This window comes from Pongo abelii, chromosome 6 (assembly GCF_028885655.2).
Source record: "Pongo abelii isolate AG06213 chromosome 6, NHGRI_mPonAbe1-v2.0_pri, whole genome shotgun sequence".
In the NCBI taxonomy this organism is placed as follows: domain Eukaryota; kingdom Metazoa; phylum Chordata; class Mammalia; order Primates; family Hominidae; genus Pongo; species Pongo abelii.
The window spans coordinates 34,084,621-34,104,344 of record NC_071991.2 but is presented as its reverse complement, the minus strand read 5'-3'; the positions used below and the strand labels follow the sequence as shown (position 1 = coordinate 34,104,344).

The 19,724-nt window shown below is 43.6% G+C and overlaps 1 protein-coding gene across 4 annotated transcripts in view; it reads right to left on the bottom strand.

Moving 5' to 3' along the window:
• COBL (cordon-bleu WH2 repeat protein) overlaps window positions 1-19,724 on the bottom strand; it is a 298,657-nt gene that overhangs the window by 20,239 nt on the left and 258,694 nt on the right. For all 4 annotated transcript variants that reach the window (XM_054559166.2, XM_054559167.2, XM_024250351.3 and 1 more), the window contains one exon: window positions 6,245-6,554. In XM_054559166.2, coding sequence (XP_054415141.1) covers window positions 6,245-6,554 — 310 coding nt within the window. The remainder of the gene's footprint in view (window positions 1-6,244; window positions 6,555-19,724) is intronic.

Here is a 19,724-nt window from a genome sequence, read left to right as displayed (position 1 = left end):
CTTTTCAAACATGTTATAAATAAAAAGGAAGATGATCAAGTTACAAAGATTACCTAGCAAATCAAATTTCTCCCCTTCCTCAGTCAGTTGTACATAACAATACCAGCAACAATAACACCAGCTACCAATTGTTGAAGGCTAGCAATGTATCAGGCACTATTGTAAGGAGGAGGTAGTGCATATCTCAATTTTACTGACCAGGAAACTGAACCAAGAGGTGAAGTCACTGGGCACACCACTGCCAGCCATGGGCAGTTCCTTCCCTAAGCAGTCTAAATGCGGACTCTTCAATCTTCACATTAAGTGATTCTTTAACTATTAGGAGCGTTGGCTGGGGTCATATGTAAGGGACAGATGCCTGTGGGAAAAGTCTGTGAGTCCATGCAGTCCAGGGCAGAGCTGTGTGTGAGGCACGCAGGACCTTCCCTGAGGGCCATGCCCAGGTGTCCCCAGAATGAAATGCAACCACCACACGCACATTTCTATTATTCCTGTTCAGCTCTTGGGCTGAGCTCTTCCTTAGGAGTTTCTTCACTTGCTGTACTATGTTGAGAGGAAGACTCTGGGAGTCTGATGTTCCCTTTACAAGGTCAAATTTCAACTGAGATTTATTTTTCAGTGAAAAATTATAATTGGATACAATCAAATGACTTGATGAAAAACATATCCTTTTCAAACTGCAGCAGCACATATAACATATTCCAATAATTATTATTTTTTGAGATGGAGTTTTGCTCTTGTCACCCAGGCTGGAGTGCAGTGGTGTGATCTCGGCTCACTGCAACCTCTGCCTCCTGGGTTCAAGTGATTCTCCTGCCTCAGCCTCCCTATTAGCTGAGATTACAGGCGCCCACCAGCACGCCTGGCTATTTTTTGTAATTTTAGTAGAGATGGGGTTTCACCATGTTGGCCAGGCTGGTCTTGAACTCCTGACCTTAGGTGATCCACCTACCTCGGCCTCTCAAAGTGCTGAGAGTACAGGCGTGAGCCCAACGTGTAACATATTCCAATTATTACCAAGCATTCACACTTGCTCTTCTTAGAAGCATGGTATTCTTGAGACTCTTCAATTTAATGCCTTGGCTCCAAGGACACCAAATGGAGCCCACCAATGCTGCCATGTATGAAGCAGGTGCTGCAGCAGCAGCGAGGCCAGTCGAGCCTCTAAATACAACTGCACACAACCCAAGCAGTGAAGATGCCACTGGGCCAGGACAGTTTTTAGCTGCGGCCGGCCCAACATGGCTCTCTCCTTGGACAGGTGGCAGAGCTCTTGAGGAAATGGTGTTTGCCTCCAGCTTGTCAATGTGTGAACCCAGGCATTCCTAGCCAAAGGAGTCTAGATGATTTTGACCTTCATAGGGTGCAGAGAAAGGAGAAATAGCTAAGAAAACTAGAACATAGCGAGGTAGACCTTACACACTTGGGTCTTTCCAGGTGATGAAGGGTCTTAAGGCTGTTCCCAAACCGTGTTTAGTGAATACCCAAGTAACAGAGGGGTAGCAATAGAAGACACCACCTTGGCCAAGTTGATAAACCATGAGCAATCCTCATTTTCCTGATGACTGGGACTACTGCAGAGACTTTCTGCAAGCTGAAGATGTCTGGGGCTATCAGGGACAGCTTCACAACCTATCCAACTCCACTCTCAGCCTAGAGGCCGGGCCTTGCCAGCCAGACAGAGGGTGACTTCTGCTTTGCCTGAGCCCCTAAGGCCTGTCATTCAGAGGGGATGGAGAGGGCTTATGTCACAGCCAGGTCCTACATCTTTGTCGTTTGCCATGTAAGACAAACACGGGTTCTGGGAGCACAAATGGGCAGTTCAGGATGAGTTGTGGAAACCAGGTATGGGGGGTCATCCAGGGTAGGGCCAGGAGGCTGGGCTCAGGGACCAGGCACAGGGCACCATGAACGGTGGTCATGCCCTCTCTGGGCAGCCTCCTCTTGATTAAGGTGGTGTTGAGTATGTGTTTCAGGGGCACAATGAAAGAGGAGCTTGAGGTGCCAACTAGGGATGCTCTGCCAGGCTTTTGCTCACACTGCCTGTCAGAAAACCTCCTTTTTGCTATTGTTTCTCTCAACCGCCAGAGTCTGAACACGGGTGCTGCTGTTTAGTGTTCTGATAGGGTTCTTCTGTGCAGGTGGCCAAGGTGAGGGCCACATCCCTGTGAACAGTGGTGGGTTCTGTGCTCTCACGAGTTCACCTTGAGTCTGGGCTGTCAGCCCCCAGGCATGGGTCCTCACTGTAGGGATCGTGACCACCCGACTGGCCTGCTCCATCGGGCCACATCTCAGTTCTGCTGCCTGGGCAGCTCCCTGCCAGCCCTGCCTTTATCACCCCTGTGCTGCCTAGGCTTTCGACAGCGTTCACTCCAGATGTGAATGCCGAGCCTGTCCCTGGAACACACTATTTTCATCAAAAGAGGCAGATTCTCTCTACGTTCCCAACCTTATGTGGGAATCAATATTTTTTAAGCGATATAGCACAGGGAATACCTCGGTAGCTACAACTGTATTCCAAAGTTGGCAAATAGGCAAGCAAAGTAATCTTGTTTCTCCCAAAGAGAAGTGGAACAATCGATGCAGCCTTCAGTCCTCAGGAGGATGTAAGTCTGGGAACAGGCCACATCCAGCCTGCATATGTGTTCCGTTTCACCCTGAGTGCCTGAATTGGTTGTCAACATTTACAATTTGGGAGACATCACATAAAAATCTAGATTTCTGGCTTCTCTTCAAAAACTGGCCACACTAGGTCTGTAACCCACAGGGTGACAGTTGGACAGAGGGAGCAGGGCTGCTCTCTTTAGGGAAAGCATGTGTTTTCCACACTGCCTGTGATCTCTCACCTGCTGAGCCTCCCTCAACCTCGCCTAACCCCTGCCTTACCCCTAAAGCATCCATATTTGCAACCCCTGCATTCCATGGGAGGCACTGCTTTTAAGTAATCCCGAAATTTATTGAAAACCACGTATTTGGGAAAAAATGTGATATACCATGCTGAAATATCTGAATATGTCTAATTTGTCAGTTGAGATAATTCCTGTGAAAAAAAAAAAATCTCAAAATGGTGCCCAAAAAACTAGATTCATTCTATGAAATCCCCCCTCCCCTCAAAAACACACACACACACAAAACTATAGTAATTCCATGCAAGGGCAGAGTCAATCCCAACTCTTTGGCAAATAACCCAGCATCACAGACAGGGCTGAGGGGCTCAAAGAGCATCTTCATCCTCATCTGACTGATGAGCTGACCACATCCCAGTGAAGGAAAGTGATTGTCCAGGGCAATTCATGGTGCCCCCATTTCCTAAACTAAGGGCAGTAGTTCTGACAATGGGTACTACTTATTATATATGCAACATGCATGGTATCATCTGTGCTGGGCTTTTCCCAGGCTCATGACAACTCTGATAGATAGGTGGCATATCTGCACTGTGTATGATCAAAAGGTAATGTTTGGCAAAATTAAGTGGACTCTTAAAGGCCAAACAGCTAGTTAGTGGTGGTAAGATTCCATTGCAGGTCTATCAAGTTCCCAAACTCCCTCCTTCCCCACCACAGTACTCTCAAATTCAGTGGCACCCCAGAGATGAGGGCAGGAAAACATGCTATGTTCCCTGTTTGCATAAAGCATCAGGTTCCAAAGACTCAATGATTATTCTGGCTGTGGCCATAGTCAATATTAACCCTCATTATTTGGATAGAAATCAGCAAGATTTTACATCAACGGTCAGCACCAGCAAAGCAAACAATGAGTCCTATGCGCAGCATCCCTCGGGGTGCAGAGTAACGCATGTCTGATTAGTTTCAGATGTGGAATGCAAACCTGTGCAATCCCCATGCAAACTGCAGAAAACACGTGGAGATTACAGTAGAAAGTGATTTTTCTTTATGTTAAATGACTAAAAGGAAAAATGCCATAATTTTCCTCTGTTCTCACAGATGTAAACAACACAGGCCAACCTCAGCAAAATGCATCTTGTGTAGGGTAGGCAGGAAGGAACCAATCGCTGCCTTCGAATTTCCTTTCTGATGAAATATAAACTTGGTCTTGGAGTCATCCTAAGAATTGAAGAGCTATACTTTAACATTATTAGGGACTGTGTATAACAACATGGGGAAGTGCTCATGACAAACTGTTAGGTACAAACAAATATAAAGTATTATTGATAAGACAATTACACTAACCAGATATAGATTTGTGTGTTCATATGAAGAGGGTTGGAACAAAACCTGAAAAATATGGCTTATGAACTATTTCTTTAAAACTATTTCTTTCAATCATTTTACCTTATTTCTTTCAATCATTTTACCTTATTTCTTTTTTTCTTTTTTTTTTTTTGAGACAGAGTCTCACTCTGTCACCCAGGCAGGAGTGCAATGGTGCGATCTCGGCTCACTGCAACCTCTGCCTCCAGGGTTCAAGCGATTCTCTTGCCTCAGCCTCCCAAGTAGCTGGGACTACAGGCAAGCGCCACCACACCCAGCCAATTTTTGTATTTTTAGTAGAGATGAGGTTTCACCATGTTGGCCAGGCAGGTCTTGAACTCCTGACCTCAGGTGATCCACCCACCTGAGCCTCCCAAAGTGCTGGGATTATAGGCTTGAGCCACTGCACCCAGCCCATTTTACCTCATTTCTGTTAACATTTCAATAATATTTATTTGATGAGTTCTTACACTTATCTAAAAGATGAAAAACATTGGCGGGCTGAAGAGAATCAACATGCCTTTCTATATAAGAAAGAAAGGAATCCTGACAGTGTGGTGTTGGTACAGAGATGGACAAATACACCAGTGCTACAAAAAGAGCGTTGGAACAGAACAACGTGCACATGGACACTTGATGTCCGACCATAGTGGGGACAGGAATCAGTGGGAAAAAATAGATCCTTCTTCATATCACACCCCAAAATAAACCCCAGGTACAAGAGGGCCCAGATGTGAGAAAGCAGTTTTACAAGAAATTCAGACTATCTTTAGTCTTTTAGGGTATGGGAAGGATCTCTTAAATAGGCAAAGATTATATACATCTGAGAGAAAAAGGAAAAATTAAATAATATTAAAATGTAAAGACAATCATTGTACAAGAAAACAAAACATAACTAAGTTCAAGCCACAGGCTTAGAAATGTTCCATGTGTAAATAACTGACAAAGGAGAATTAATAATCAAAAAAAGTAAACATAACAATGTTTAATTTAATTCAATTTTTTTTGAGACTGAGTCTTATTCTGTTGCCCAGGCTGGAGTGTAGTGGTACAATCTCAACTCACTGCAACCTTCACCTCCTGGGCTCAAGTGATCCTCCCATCTCAGCCTCCAGAGTAGCTGGGACCACAGGCACATGCTACCACGCTCAGCTAATTTTTAAATTTTTTTGTAGAGAAAAGGTCTCACTATATTGACCATGCTGGTCTTGAACTCCTGGGCTCAAGCAATCCTCCTGTTTCAGCCTCTCAAAATGTTGGGATTACAGGCATGAGCCACCAAGCCAGGCCAAACGTAGCATGTTTTTTAAAAGGGCAAAGGCTATGAAAAGGCAACTAATACAATATAAGACCCAAATTGCTAATAAATATATGACAAGATGCTCATCCTTCCTAATCACAGAAATGTAAATGAAAGCTACATGAGATGCCATCTGACGCCTACATGCTGGCAAAGCTCAAGATGTCTACTGATCTTAATTACTGGCATCGGTGTGCAACAAGGGGACCTTGCAGACACTGGGGGGCCTGCCAACTGCATAAGCATTTCAGGTATCCCATAAAGCTGAAGATGAGTCTCTTTCCTGTCACTTTCCTCTTCTAGAAAAGTCTCTACATGTAGAGACATATGTTTCTTGCTCATTGTTTCTAGCCCTGAAAAACTAGAACAATCTAGCCCTGAAAAACTAGAAAAACGAACAAGTGTTCATTATCAGGAAAATGGGTAAATAAATGAAGGAACAACACAGATATCATCATGGATAAATCTTACAAACATGATATTGAGTAGAAAAATATACTTAAGGGTATGGTGCCAAAGCAAACAAGCCACTCTTACACAGTCTTTTTAAGTTACTGCAGATGTATAGACAGCACAGAGACACGCTTGAGAGCAGCTGCTGTGAATCAGGGTCAGGGCCCCTGGTGCAGAGCAGGTTGTGATAGCATGTGTTGGATCCCGTGACAAAAGACCCTCTTTAGAGACACAGATGTGGCTGTGACTTCCGTACCCACCCATCCTTCCCATGACTCACCTCAGATGTGAGTTCTCAGAGCCATTCTTCTCCCACAAGGGGCTCTTCTGGGGACCCAGGTCTGGGGTTCCAGCGAGGTCCTGGTCACTGCAGTCTTCCTGGTCTGTAGCCCACTTGTCTTTGTATTTCATGCTGTCCTGCTGCGAGTCCAGAGAGACGATGTCTGAGGGGGAACTCATCACTCCTGAGTCCTCGGTCGTGTCCTCTGACGCAAAACAGCTGCCAACTGACACGGTCTCCTCCGCCTCTGACAGCACCTGTGGGGCTCCATCCGGGCTGCAGTGGCTGCCAGACCCCAGGTGCAGGCTTACTGGACAAGACACGGCAAGGACAGGTCAGCCCAAACCACTCTGGCGTCCATACTGCCTAACAAGTGTGACATCAGTCTGTCGGCCCCACTCTAAAATTTGGGATTCAGGGTGCTCAAAATAAAGGAAGACCCTCATTCAAATACTGCTGAATACTCCTGAAACATTTTAACTCAAAGGGAGTCATTTGGGTAAGACTGAGAGCAAAATTTTCCCTCAAAAATCAGTATTTGATTAATTAGCCTTTTACATTGGTCTCCTCTCTATGGCTACGGGCAAGCACATTTAAAAATTCAAACTAATGACATGTTGAATGCAATTGTTTCTAGTCCAGCCTTTGGTTTAATGGAACTTGTTTAATGTGAGATCTTTAGAAAAACATTAAGAACAATTAGAGTTTTTGGAAATATTAATAAGCAGACATAAATGTCAGTTTGGAAACATCTGACGTGTATTTCATATTTGAAATCTGGCCTGGAAGATTCACGGCCCTACTCCCCAGCTTTTGGCTCTCCCTTAATTTTTACATGTGAGGCCAGTTTCTGTGGTTGAGGTTACTTGGCTCCTATGCACTAAATGTGAGTCGCTGCAGCAGTTTGGTGAGACGCATAGAGTGGCAACTTACTCTCCAAGCCAAGTTCTGTCAAGCATTAATACTAATGATGGGTAGCACTATGGCTATTCTGCACAACTACCTAGCAATTTGTAGATAGCAATACATTAAGTGTAAGTAATGGGAGGTCATTATTTTTCTCTTACTGAGCTTCTAGATTCTCTAAAATCACAGAAGGCTCTATGCATAGAGATGAAATTTGAAGGACAAAAACACACAACTCTAGCCCAGATGTATATTAGAGTCGTTATTGTTTTTTAATAAAAATAGATTTTAAACTTCAAGACACTTCAGGACATATGATCTAAGCACTATTTATAATAGTCCAGGAAACAAGGACTGTGTTTTGTTGCAGTCCCAGTGTATTTTGTTTTAAAGTCATTCTTCCCCTAAATAGTCATTGGATGCCCAGAGTGAATTAAGACTCCTCTGGGAGTGCTCACTCCACAAAATCATGCACTGAGAGTGAAGTGACATCACAATTGCACTCAACATCACCAACATTTTAACTGGACAGGAGACTAACAACTTATCATCAACAAAACCAAAAGAAAATCCCATCAGGTGATGGTTTATTTGAGATTCCAAACAATAAAACAAATGAAAGAACAACAGTTTAAAGAATACGCATTTCACTAAAGAGCTCCAAGGTAAAGAATAGAACGAAAAAAAGGAATAGTTTAGAGCAGCGTAAACGCACGAGGAGATATGCTGAATGCAGTGATGTTGGTCTGCTGCGACCTCACTCTTCTAGTTCTCTCCCCAGCTTTTGTGGCCAGACTCTTAATTCAAGACAAATATTGAGAAGAAACGTCGCAGTAGCTCCCTGTTTCCCATCACTCCTCTCTTGCCTTCCCTTTTGCCGCCATCACTGAACAATAAAACCAGCACGTTTTTTCTGTCTGTGTTGTATATAAAAAGTATGACAAGAGCAAAACTCTCAGGTCACAGAGACCTGGATTCACACCCTGGCAGAATAAGGTAATGCTGCTGCCCACAGGGTCCCTGTTGTTAAGTGGGTGCCTGAATGTGAAGGGCCCTGTGACAGGGCCTGGGGACACATATTTCCAATCCAAACATGTGGGCTCTCTGGCACTCACAGCTTCTGAAGGGACAGACATGTACACAAAGAATGACAATGCTGTATGGTCACACCAACGCTCAGTGTGCTCCCATAGGCAGAGTGTGGCAGGCCGGACTGAGCGAGGTGGTGGCACACAGTAGGGGCCACACAAATGCTGGTTTAGCCTGGCTTACCCTCTTCCCTCTCCACGGATTATCGCTCAGGCGTGAAGTGACGTTAACAAATGTGCCCCCACTAGTCGTCTGCTGCCAGGCCCCTTGGAGGGGGCCCTCAGAGCACCTGGTACATGCCCTCTGGAGGCACAGAACACATCGCAGGTCAGAGGGACTCTAACCTACCTCCACCCCTTCTCTAGCCAGTTATAAGATCAGGAATGCTTGTCGGGTGATACATATATATTCCTCAGAAGTTTTGAGGCAATAAAAAAAAGTTGAGAGCCTGTGGTCTAAATTAAGCCACCTGCAAAGCCTTAAATCAACATGGAGTGAGAGGTCACATATTTGGTGCACATACGTGTTAAACCATTTACAAAATGACTCATGCGAGTGCTATTACCAGAGCTCCCCTTTTGCCCAGGCCAGCCCTCCTGCTCTCCATGTGGATAATCTTCCCATGGCCCGTGTGGCCTGGCCACAGCCCTGCAACACCACTGATGCCATTGGTGCAGAAGCAGGTGTGTCGGGGGGGGGGCGGGGCTGCTCTCAGGAGGTTTATCTGCATCTAGGGAGAAGAGTGGCACACGAATTGAAAAGGCAACTGTCTAAATGCTGGGAGGAGAGGGAACATGGGTGCAAGGCCTTCTGCCAAAGGGGTGGGACCCGACCAGGAAAGACTCGGCAGACCTCCCCACAGTGATGCCGGCACCTGCTCGGAGTACAGGGTGGAGCAGGCTGTGGCCAAGGGGGAGCACCTGCAAAGGCTTTGAGGAGGGTGTTGGAGGCTGAGTGGGGAACTTTCTGGAGAAGCTTCCTGGTGAGCTGTCAGAGAGAGCACAGATCTGAAGAGAAGGGCAGATATTCCTGTGAAGCCCCAACCTGTGTTGGTGTGAGTTTTCAGGCAATTTCTGATCCCTCCTTTCCGAGGTCTGCTCTGTCCTGGGCATCTTTTGTTTGGAATCAGACATGCCCATCTCACTCATCCTGCCCCCACCCCACATCTCTTTTCTTCCTTCAGCTGGTTCTGATGATTAACCCCATGAACTGTAACGTGTTTTGACAATTTCTGAATGAGATAATGGTGCAGGAGACTTTTTTTTTCTTCATCAATGCTAAACGGAAACTCAGAACATAAAAGGAAAACGTGGAGCTGCTTGGGCTGCATCGAGGTTGGGGGCCCAGGTCCTGTCCTCCAGATCCTGTGTGTGTCCCATTTCCCACCCTCTGTCCAGCCCCTGAGGGGCTTCCCTAGAGCCAGCGGTCCAGGGACCCCCGCCTGAAACCCAGGGGCAGCAGGAGGAGGGCTGAATTAACAGCCCAAATTGCACTCTGAACAATCCCCTTTCCCCTTTCTGTAAAATAAGCAGTTGGTTCTGACAGGCTCTAAAATCCCTTCTAGACTGGAACTGTTAACAGTCTTTGAAATGCCAAGTCAAAATATCGGATGTAAACACTCATTTTTACAACTGACCAGTGACTAATTAGGAATCTTTAAAAGGAATACAACATTGGCTTTGTCCTTTCTGCTATATTCTGTCTTCCCTGAGAGGGTAAGTCATTATTTTTGAGTTAATTAATGCACTGGCAACTTTGCTATTCTCTTAAGGCATGAGCAATCTTTTTGAACTAAAAAGTTATTACTGCAGGATTTTTGCAAATGTGAAAAAACATACTTACTTTGTCTTTAGCAGAAGCCTAATATAAATTCATGATTTAATTCTCTTCTAAATGAATAGCCACAGAGCCTGAGTAAGGAATATTAACCCTTCTATTGTCCTCCACCTAAATTATATAATCCCATGGTTCAGAGGCCGTTACATATCTCTGAATGAGCTTTGGTAAATTCTTCAGCTCAAGTATAAAGAAGAAAATGCTAACTTAGGGCTACTAGTTCCTCAAGTTGAACACAATTATTCTCAGTTCGGCACTAGTTTTTTTTTACAGAGTCAGCAAAGATAATTCCATCACTAAATATAAGTATCTTCCAAGTAATTTTGGAATGGATTCATTTTATTGTTTTATTAAATGCAAATTAAAGATCTTGTGTCCTATGATATTGCTTTTTTGTGGTTCATTAAGAAAGAGGATTTCTCAAAAGCCAGTTTCACCAAATTTATATGGCCCAGAGAAAATGTTTCAATGAAAGAAAAGCTACCTCGCCACCTCACACTGCTGCCTGTGGGTTCCACAGGCCACTCACAACCAACAAGCAAAGCTGCACTTCATCTTAACCTGCGTTGACTTTGTTCTCTATGTTCTAGGCACTTGGAAGAAAGGGAAAAATTACAAGGTAAAGTGCTTCTGAACTAGTGATACAAACTGACATAAAGCATTTCAATAATTTTGGGGGGGTCAGGTGCAGTGGCTCACACCTGTAATCCCAGTACTTTGGGAGGCTGAGGTGGGTGGATCACTTGAGGCCAGGAGTTCGAGACCAGCCTGGACAACATGGCAAAACCTTGTCTCTACTAAAAATACAAAAATTAGCCAGGTGTGGTGGTGCACACCTGTAATCCCAGCTACTTGGGAAGCTGAGGCAGAGAATTGCTTGAACCTGAGAGGCAGAGCCTGCAGTGAGCCAAGACTGCACCACTGCACTCCAGCCTGGGCGACAGAGCAAGACTCCATCTCAAAAATAAATAAATAAATAGAAATAATTTTTTGGCATATCCCTCCAAATAATTTTGAACAATCATGCATCTCCTTCCATTTTTCATTGACGTCTGAAAATTTCCATCACGAGTTCAGTTGGTTGCAACAGATGTACATTTTAATTGTGTTATAAATATTAATATTTTACAAATAAATGTTTTGCCATTTAAAAATATAGACAAAGGAATCGGGATATCATACTATTTTCATGCCCAGGCCCCTCCACGTAAAAATGAGTAAATGAGTTCTTCCTTTAACGGGCAGAGTTTTAGAGCATGTCTCTTCTTCCTTGAACTTATTTCCATTTCACTACCTAACAGAATCTCATGCTAATTGAATGTACTTTATGCTTGAGATTTTTTTTTATTCATCAAGCCTCTTTGTATAAAATATGTATCTAAGTTAAAATGTAATTTTTATTTCCCCTCACCATAAGTGAGTTGTATTAAATTCCTTTTTATATTGTTATCCTTGTGCTAATAGAAAACAGCCAACCAAAATTACATAAATGTTCTTAGAAACTTTGACATTTCTTAAGCAAAAAGGTAAAATATCATTTGGAAATGCATTTCATAAGTGAGTGAGGCTTTTTCAATTAATTCCTTAAAAATGACTGGATTACTTATTGCTAGCATGAGGCAGGGTTTGGCATAAATTCAAGTCTATTTTTCATCTTATAAGCACTAGGCAAAGCTTGTCACATACGAAGGTAAATTAAGGGACTTTTGTTATGGTTACATCATTCCATTAGGTTTTTAAAACTTTTCCTCTAATATATGTCAAAAATCACTTAATTAATCTGTCACAAAAATTGTGCTTAATGATCTATAATCTGACAACTCAATTAGATCCTTTGTCAATTTGGTTGGAAAGAAAAATTGGGAAACCATCTGATGTTCAAAAAGATTCGCCACCAACTCATTAAAGTTATTTATCTGCTTGATCTTATACCAATACTTCCATTTGTTCTTTTGTTTGGGATCAGGAATAAGGTTTGCCCATCTCAGGAAAGTGCACCCCAGTGAGATTCCTGATGGGTGAGGGGTATGTCTGTCTTTTATGAAGGAGAAGGAGGGCATCTGTAAAACTGGCATTGGGGAAAAAGACTTGGAATGATGCTGGTCACGGGTGAGTTCTCAGGCACATGAATTACATGTGCGGGTATAACATTTGGAAGTGGATTCCCCTGGAAAGTCCTGATTCTCCCAGAAGAACGTGTACCCAGTTTAAACCCACCAATGTACACAATACATTTCAGTCAATTTAAGAGTTGTGATGGTGGGATTCATGGACAATACCACAGGAATACAGAAGTAGGGTCACTCATTCTAATTAGAGAACACAGGAAAGCGACCATTGGACTGCGTCTGAACACAAGCATGATTTTGGCAGGTAGAGGACAGTTGGGTCAAAAGACGAGAAAAAGCAGAGAAATGCCAGGCTGCATGGGAAACATCAAATACCGTTGAGTGGTTGGAATCCCTAGTGTCTGTGTGCACACACAGGTGTGCAAATGTTCAGGAGGCATGGTTTGGAGAGGCTGGGTTTAGGATTCGCCTTGGAGAGACCCTCTGCCACCAGCATTATATAGATTCTGCTCTGAGTAGGCACCTCAAACTTTGTTCCCCTCTTTTTCTCTAATTGATTCCCTAGGCACAGTTTCCTCCAAGTGAAGTTTGCCTGTTCATTCCTTGTCAAAATCACAGCCTCTTTAGTTTGATGGGCACTATTTAATAACATTTTATATTAATGCTCTTGTCAAAAATCCCATAGACCTGGGCTCCTCAAAGACCCTGCATGATGAAGGTAATCAGTTGACTCCAGAGCACTACTATATACACATACACATTTTTATCTTTTCAAGAAGGCAAGATAATGAAGGTCTGAAAAACATTTATGGATCTAAAATTAGACCTGGATTCTCTTAAGAGTCAAGTTATATATTCTTGGTATCAGTCAGCTCCTATTTCTTCACTATCTGAACCAAACTCTAGTCCTAGAATCTTAACGTGCCTATTAGAGTCCCTGGGCAAAGAAAATTCCAAGTTATTCCACTGTAAAACAGAACTGTGTTCCAACTGCTGTTCTTTTAAAAACATATAATAAACAGCTGCTGTTTTGCTCTGCCCACCATTCTCACTCTGTTTGTGTTAAAAGAATTCTGTCCTCTTGCAGGTAACCAATTTATCATATCTGGGTGAGACTACCTGCCCCTAACTATTTCCCTAGGACAATGTTATATCCAAAGAAGAGTATGTGTTCTATGCTGGACCAATCAAAGTCCTTCTCAGCACCTTTCCACCAGAGGTGTTCAGGAAGATGGTCCAATCGGGCTGGAATAAATGGATTGGGTACAAGTTTTGGATAAATGGCTGCCATTTTAACCAGCACAGGGAAGAACTTACCCATGGACTGGAGAGAAACATAGTTCTAAGACAATGTTTCAGCTCCTGGACCCAACCATGCCCATAATAAAGATTAGTCTCTTGGAAGTGCCAGTTATGTGAGCTAAAAATCGCCACAAAACCCAATTATGCATAACTGGTCAAGACATATTTCTGTTTCTGAGAACTGAGGAGTCTTGTCTAATAAATGTCTAAATTTCCTTTATTTTGCGCATATATCTATGTAACTTTATGGTATTTCTATTATATGAACCCTTATTTTATATTAAATTACATATTAAATTGGACAGCTATGTATGTCTTTCCCTTTCCTAGATTTATTTTCCGTTATTTGGATTATACACTTGAGTATAATCTAACTTAGGAGGGTATACTCTCGAAGCTCTCTTGCGTCTGAAGGCTGGCTCCATTTACTTGTTATCCTTGACTACCAGTATATGGCTAAACCAAAGGAAGATTCAGATGAAAATCCTTCTTTAAGACTGTCTTCTCAGCTTCTCTGTTTTCTAGCATCTTGTGTCATAGATGAGAAGGCATATGTTCACATGATTTGTTTATAGCTATATATAATCCCTCTCTAGAAGCCAGTAAAATTTTATCTGTGGATTTTTAAAATTTTTACCTGAATGTGTCTAAATGTGCACATTTCTAAAGATGTGTATTTAATTTCCAAGAATGTTTTGATGCTTATTTGTTTTTCAATAATAGCCTGCTCTTGTTTTATGTGATGATCTACTGAAATTTTCTGAGGCAATGACCAAAAGTATTTATTTTAATGTTCTGTTCTATTTCCTAACTTAACTGTACTTCCTTTGGAGTAAATTTCTCTGACCACTTTGTTGTCCTTCTTTCATGCATTAAAAACAAAATTGTCTACCAACTCTTGGCTGTCTTTCCTGTGTTTAAATGGGGGTATCAGCGATGGTATGGAGTGAATTTCTTTGCCGCATGTGAATATTGCTGTTTCCTTACTATGGATCAGAAAGCCTATCAACAGCAGTCATGGGTGCAGTGCATGAACCAGGACTGGACTAAGTGAAGTTCCACAGGGACAGAGACGGACGCTTGCATTCTGGAGCGAGGATTCCATTTGGTTAGGGTGGCCAGTTTTTCTCTGTAGCCACAATGCTGGCTTTGGCTGATGATGCTTAGAATCAGTTCAGCTACCCTGAAACTGAAGTTTCATTTTATTTTAATGTGCTTTTTTTTGTTGTTGTTTTTAAGCAAATAGTTAAACAGGATTCCTTCTCTATGCCACTGTCATGGGCTTTAAGAGTAGTATAAAATATTACACTATTGGCTAATTTACTATCAGATAGTACAGCTCAACATTGATATTTGCAAACCACATAACGGTAATTGGGTTTTGACATTCTGCAGTGTTCAAATGGATAATATTTACCTATCTCCTTATTTAATCCACATGCCCCTTGTAGTGTGGATATTATTATTCCTATTTTGCAAATTATAAAAGAAGCCCCAACCAACAAATTATGTCACCTATCCCTGAGGGTGTGTGTTGCAGAAACACTCTGCTCAGCTTATAAAAAGCGCAAGTTCATTCAAACATCACAAAAACCCCACATGGTAGGCAGGAGTCAAATTAAGGTTCTTTAACCAACGTGTTACATGAATCCTACTGAGTATATCTGCATTTAGACTTTTCTAAGCCAAAAGATTTTCTTCCATGTTCTATGGAACGAACCTTGGATCCATTTATCTGGGAATCTCAACATATTTGAAACCATTTCTTGAGGCAAAAACCTTCAGTCCTTTTTTACACATTTCTGGGGCCTCACCTTTGAGGGAAGTGTAGGGCAGTGGATGGCCATCCCCGCTGGCAAGAACAAAGCTGGTGTCTTAGTTTTCATTGTCAAAATAGAAACTCTGTCTCCAGGTTGTCTATCTATTAAAACACATAAATTTTATTTAATCGATGCCTCAGAAAGAGAGGTTCAGGGACCTGCCAAGGTGCCAAGGGACTCAATCTCAAATTGACTATGCTTTGGGTCTATTATGAAGCAAAGGTGAGGCAGCCACCATCTGAGATGGGCAACCTAAGAAAAATGCCATCCCTCCTTCTGCTGCTTTCTTCTAACTTCTATCCTTTTATCATCAGAACTCTAGAGAATAAAGTATGTGGCCTACTTTTACTTAGCTTTCCATAACACACTGTTCATCCATCACTCTGGATTTAAATTTGATACAAAAATGACCAAATTATTAAATAAATGAGTGCTGTTTGACACAGCATCCTCTCTGATCCCTTTGGCCTTGTTTCCCAAGAAGGCAGGACCGAGCTGTGCCTTTGTGGCTGCCTTTAACTGCATTTCTTCCTCCCTCTCCCTTCCCAGCACATATATTTCTGAGCTCTCCTAGTGTTTACTTCTAACCACTTAAGGAAAATGTAGATTTCAAAAATAGCATTAATTAACATATTTTTATTTCCAATTATTTAAAATAAAAATTATTCCTTTTTCTAGACTTTTCTAATCTGAATAATACTGACACAAAAAGCTGCCTCCAATCCCCTTTGAAATTCACTGTGATTTAAATAACAAATAAAATAGATCTCTATGGAAGATAAGAGAGGAAAGGAGTCAGACTATCCTCTTGCCTGACAGGCAGATGGCATCTTCTGGGCAAGCTGTGTGCCCTGCCCTGTGCTGCCCTCAGGGACCCAGGCTGACCCCGTTCAAATGGGCACTTGGAGTTCAGGGCATCTCACCCAGTCAGGAAGGCCTCCTCAAGCTGGCACACTGTGCAATGTAAATTCTCGATAATATAATCAATGTTTAGTGTGCAATAACAGAAAAGAGCATTCTTTGACAAAAGCTAAGAATCCAGATATCTGAGCCTCGCCTCTTGCATGCTGAAGAACAGACAATATTACAGGTCACTTTCTGTAACTCAGAGAAGATGTCCGGGTGCGCTGTAATGCCACCCTGTGATGTCAGTCATCCCAAGCGCCCGTCCCTGTGCCTCGCCTGCCCCCGAGAGGTGCCTCCCCACCTGGCACAGGGCCCCTCGGCCGGGCCCAGCCAATCTTAGCTTCTCGTCTTTGTGTGTCTGCTCCTCCTTCCCTTGTACCTAAAAGTGGAGGTTGGTGGTGACAGACAAAATTGTCACTGTTCCTCTGCAATGCAACATTTTATTAGCTGTTTTAAAGAAAAATTACAACATAAAAAGGGCTGGGCGCAGTGGCTTACGCCTGTAATCCCAGCACTTTGGAAGGCCGAGGTGGGTGGATGACTTGAGGTCAGGATTTCGAGACCAGCCTGGCCAACATGGTGAATCCCTGTCTCTACTAAAAATATAAAAATTAGCTGGAAGTGGTGGTGTGTGCCTGTAATCCCAGCTACTCGGGAGGCTGAGGCAGAAGAATCGCTTGAACCCAGGAGACAGAGGTTGCAGTCAGCCGGGATTGTGCTGCAACTGCACTCCAGCCTAGGTGACAGAGTGAGACTCTGTCTCAATCAAATAAACAAACAAACAAACAAAGAACACATAAAAAGGAACTTTTCGCTTTTTTTTCTTTTCACATAAATTACAAACTTCTTTCTTAGCCAGTTCTTTTATTTCCTTATGGACGGCTTCTTAAATTTTGCCATCTATAAAATCTACTGAGTTTGTGAGATTTCCACTGGGTTGGCCCCACAGTTCCCGTCTTGCTGTCCAGTCCTCTTCACGCTCCTTGAAGGCGAAGGACTCTTCATGGGCCTTCCTCGTATGGGTGCTGGGCTTGTTGGGAGATGGCCATGTTTCAGGTGAACTGAAGCTACTGTAACTTTTTTTCCTTTCTGACTGCCTGGCCTGGAGAGGAGTGACTTTCTAACGTTTTTTCTCCATGGCATCTCCCTGCACTGGGGACTGCTGTGGGCCCCGTTCCTCTCTACCGCTTGGCCAGGGGCCCTTGGAACCCCTAAGGCAGGCCCCAGATGACTAAGATCAGCCCCAGCCTCCTCAGAGGCCCCCAGCATCTCAGCTCTCCCTCACGCTTCTGTTTTACGATTTCCTTCTCATTTTCTGTGCAACACAAAGCTTGGCTACGCATTTACAATGATGTCCATGACAGAAAACCCAGCCTTTCGAGATGCTTGGTAGCAGAAGGGGTTTTTGGGGTATATCACCCACGATATGGCTGAAAATATAAGAAAACGGAACTTGCTTTCAATGTATAACATCCGTTTCCTTTCCACAGCCTTCCTCGTTTCAGCAGAGAAGGTTGTCCGCTATCCAGGATCCAAACCTTTCTTCCCTGGAGCAGCCTGGAAAGTTGAGGGGACAGATGGGGAGCCAGGAGAGAGGGGGTGCCTTTTAGGAGCCAAGGGAGCAGGTTCAGAGAGAAGAGGACTTGCAGATATGACCCCAGGGTTGGCTACTGCACGCATCTCCAGCCGGAGTTCTCAGAACATGTCCTTCTCTTTCCTCTTGAAAGTCCTTATCTTCCCGCAAGGGCGGCTCAGGCCCTCCCTCCTCCATGAGGTTGGTGTCTCCACGGGCCCCAGCACGCATCCTTCCTGGACTCACAAAGCCCACGCCACTGCCACTCTTTTCTGTTGCACTGATAGCATGTCCTTCCAGCTCCGCGCTCAGCCCCTCAAGGGCTGCGGGAAACTCAAACTCATCTCTTAACATCCTCATCCACAAGGCCGAATTCCTCTCTCTAAGGACTTAGTGAAGATTAAACGAGACAGCACTTATGAAGGAGCTAGCAGGGCACAGGGTCAATGCTCAGTAATGGTAGCTAAAATTATCACAGGCGCTGGGCCTAGCTGCCTAGCTGTCCATAAACATCCTAAGTTCTCTGAGAAGATGACGGTCTTGCAGTTGGCCCGTGTCAGAATCCCCTGGAGGGCTTGTTAAAATAGAGATTGTCCAGACCCCATACCCCCATGAGTTTCTGATTCAGTGGGGCTGGGGTGGGCCCAGGGGCACATGTTCCCAGGTGCTGCTGCCGGCCGGCCTGGGCCACACGTGGCAGGGCTTCCTTCGTACCTCCCCCAGAGTTCCTGGCCAGCTGGCTTTCTCCCCTCACTGGGCTGCAGGTGAGAACCACCTACATTTAAGCTTTGTATCCCCATGTAGCTTTCTGTCGTCATCTTACTGAAACCTATGCCCTGCAATAGTTCAAAGACAGCTGTCTCCAACAACAGGCGCTGGAGTTAACGGACGACCAGTTTTAAAAAGTCACATTCAGTCCCTGCTCTCAAAAGGCAGGAGTATTTGCCTTTTTCTAAAATTAGCAGATTCCATTTCCCATCTCAGTGCTCTTCACATGTCTCCTGTTTCATGGGAACTTGTCCCAAAATGCCCTCAAGAAAGTTACAAGTGTCATTTTTCTTCAGACAGAAGTAGAGCTGAAATAATTACTTGCGGAAACTATAATAGAATAGTTTCAGAAAGACAGAATGAGGAAATTGCTTACAAAAATAAAACACATTCCAAATGTTTGTAAACTACGTCAAAAACAAAGAGCAAAGAAACAATATGGGGGGGGGGTGCATGATCAAGTCGGGGGCATGAGGAAGAGAAGGGGGAGGAGAGCTGAGCAGGGTAGGGGTGGCACAGCCTGAGTGCGAGCGAATGGGACCCTGAGATGCTGGAGAAAACAGAGGAGAGGCAGCAAAGAGCCTCCACATCCCAGGTGTCAAAAGGGCCTTCAAAAGGCTAGTGAGAGGTGCCTGTATTGTCACTGGGGGAAATGAGCCCTCATCAATGGCAGCATTGAAGCCTGAGTCTCCAAGGATCACCTGTCTGGTGTCTCTGCATCAGTGCCTCCATCTGCAAACCTCAGGGCATCAGTTTCCTGGCCAGTTGGGTTATTTTTGCCTTATTAGTTATTTGTATCAATTGCCTGAAGTTTGGGTCAGATTAAATAGCAAAGACTGTGAAGATGACTAATTTAAACTGTTACCTGGTTCTGGACTAAGGAATAAAACATATATTTTAATATTGAAAAGATACTCTAATCGGGGCTTGTTCCAAGATGAGTTCTCTTCTGAGTATTTTTAGAAATCACACAATGCTAACATACCATTAAAAGTGAGTGGAGAAAAGCGAAATGACTAATAACTATGCTTGTATACAGTGCTCTCCCAACACACACACACACATACACACACACACACACACACGGCAAAAACCATCATAGTAGTCCCTCCTTGTTGGAGGTTTTGCTTTCTGCAGTTTGTTACTTGTGATCAACCAAGATATTAAATGAAAAATTCCAGAAATAAACACTTGGTCAGTTTTGAATCATG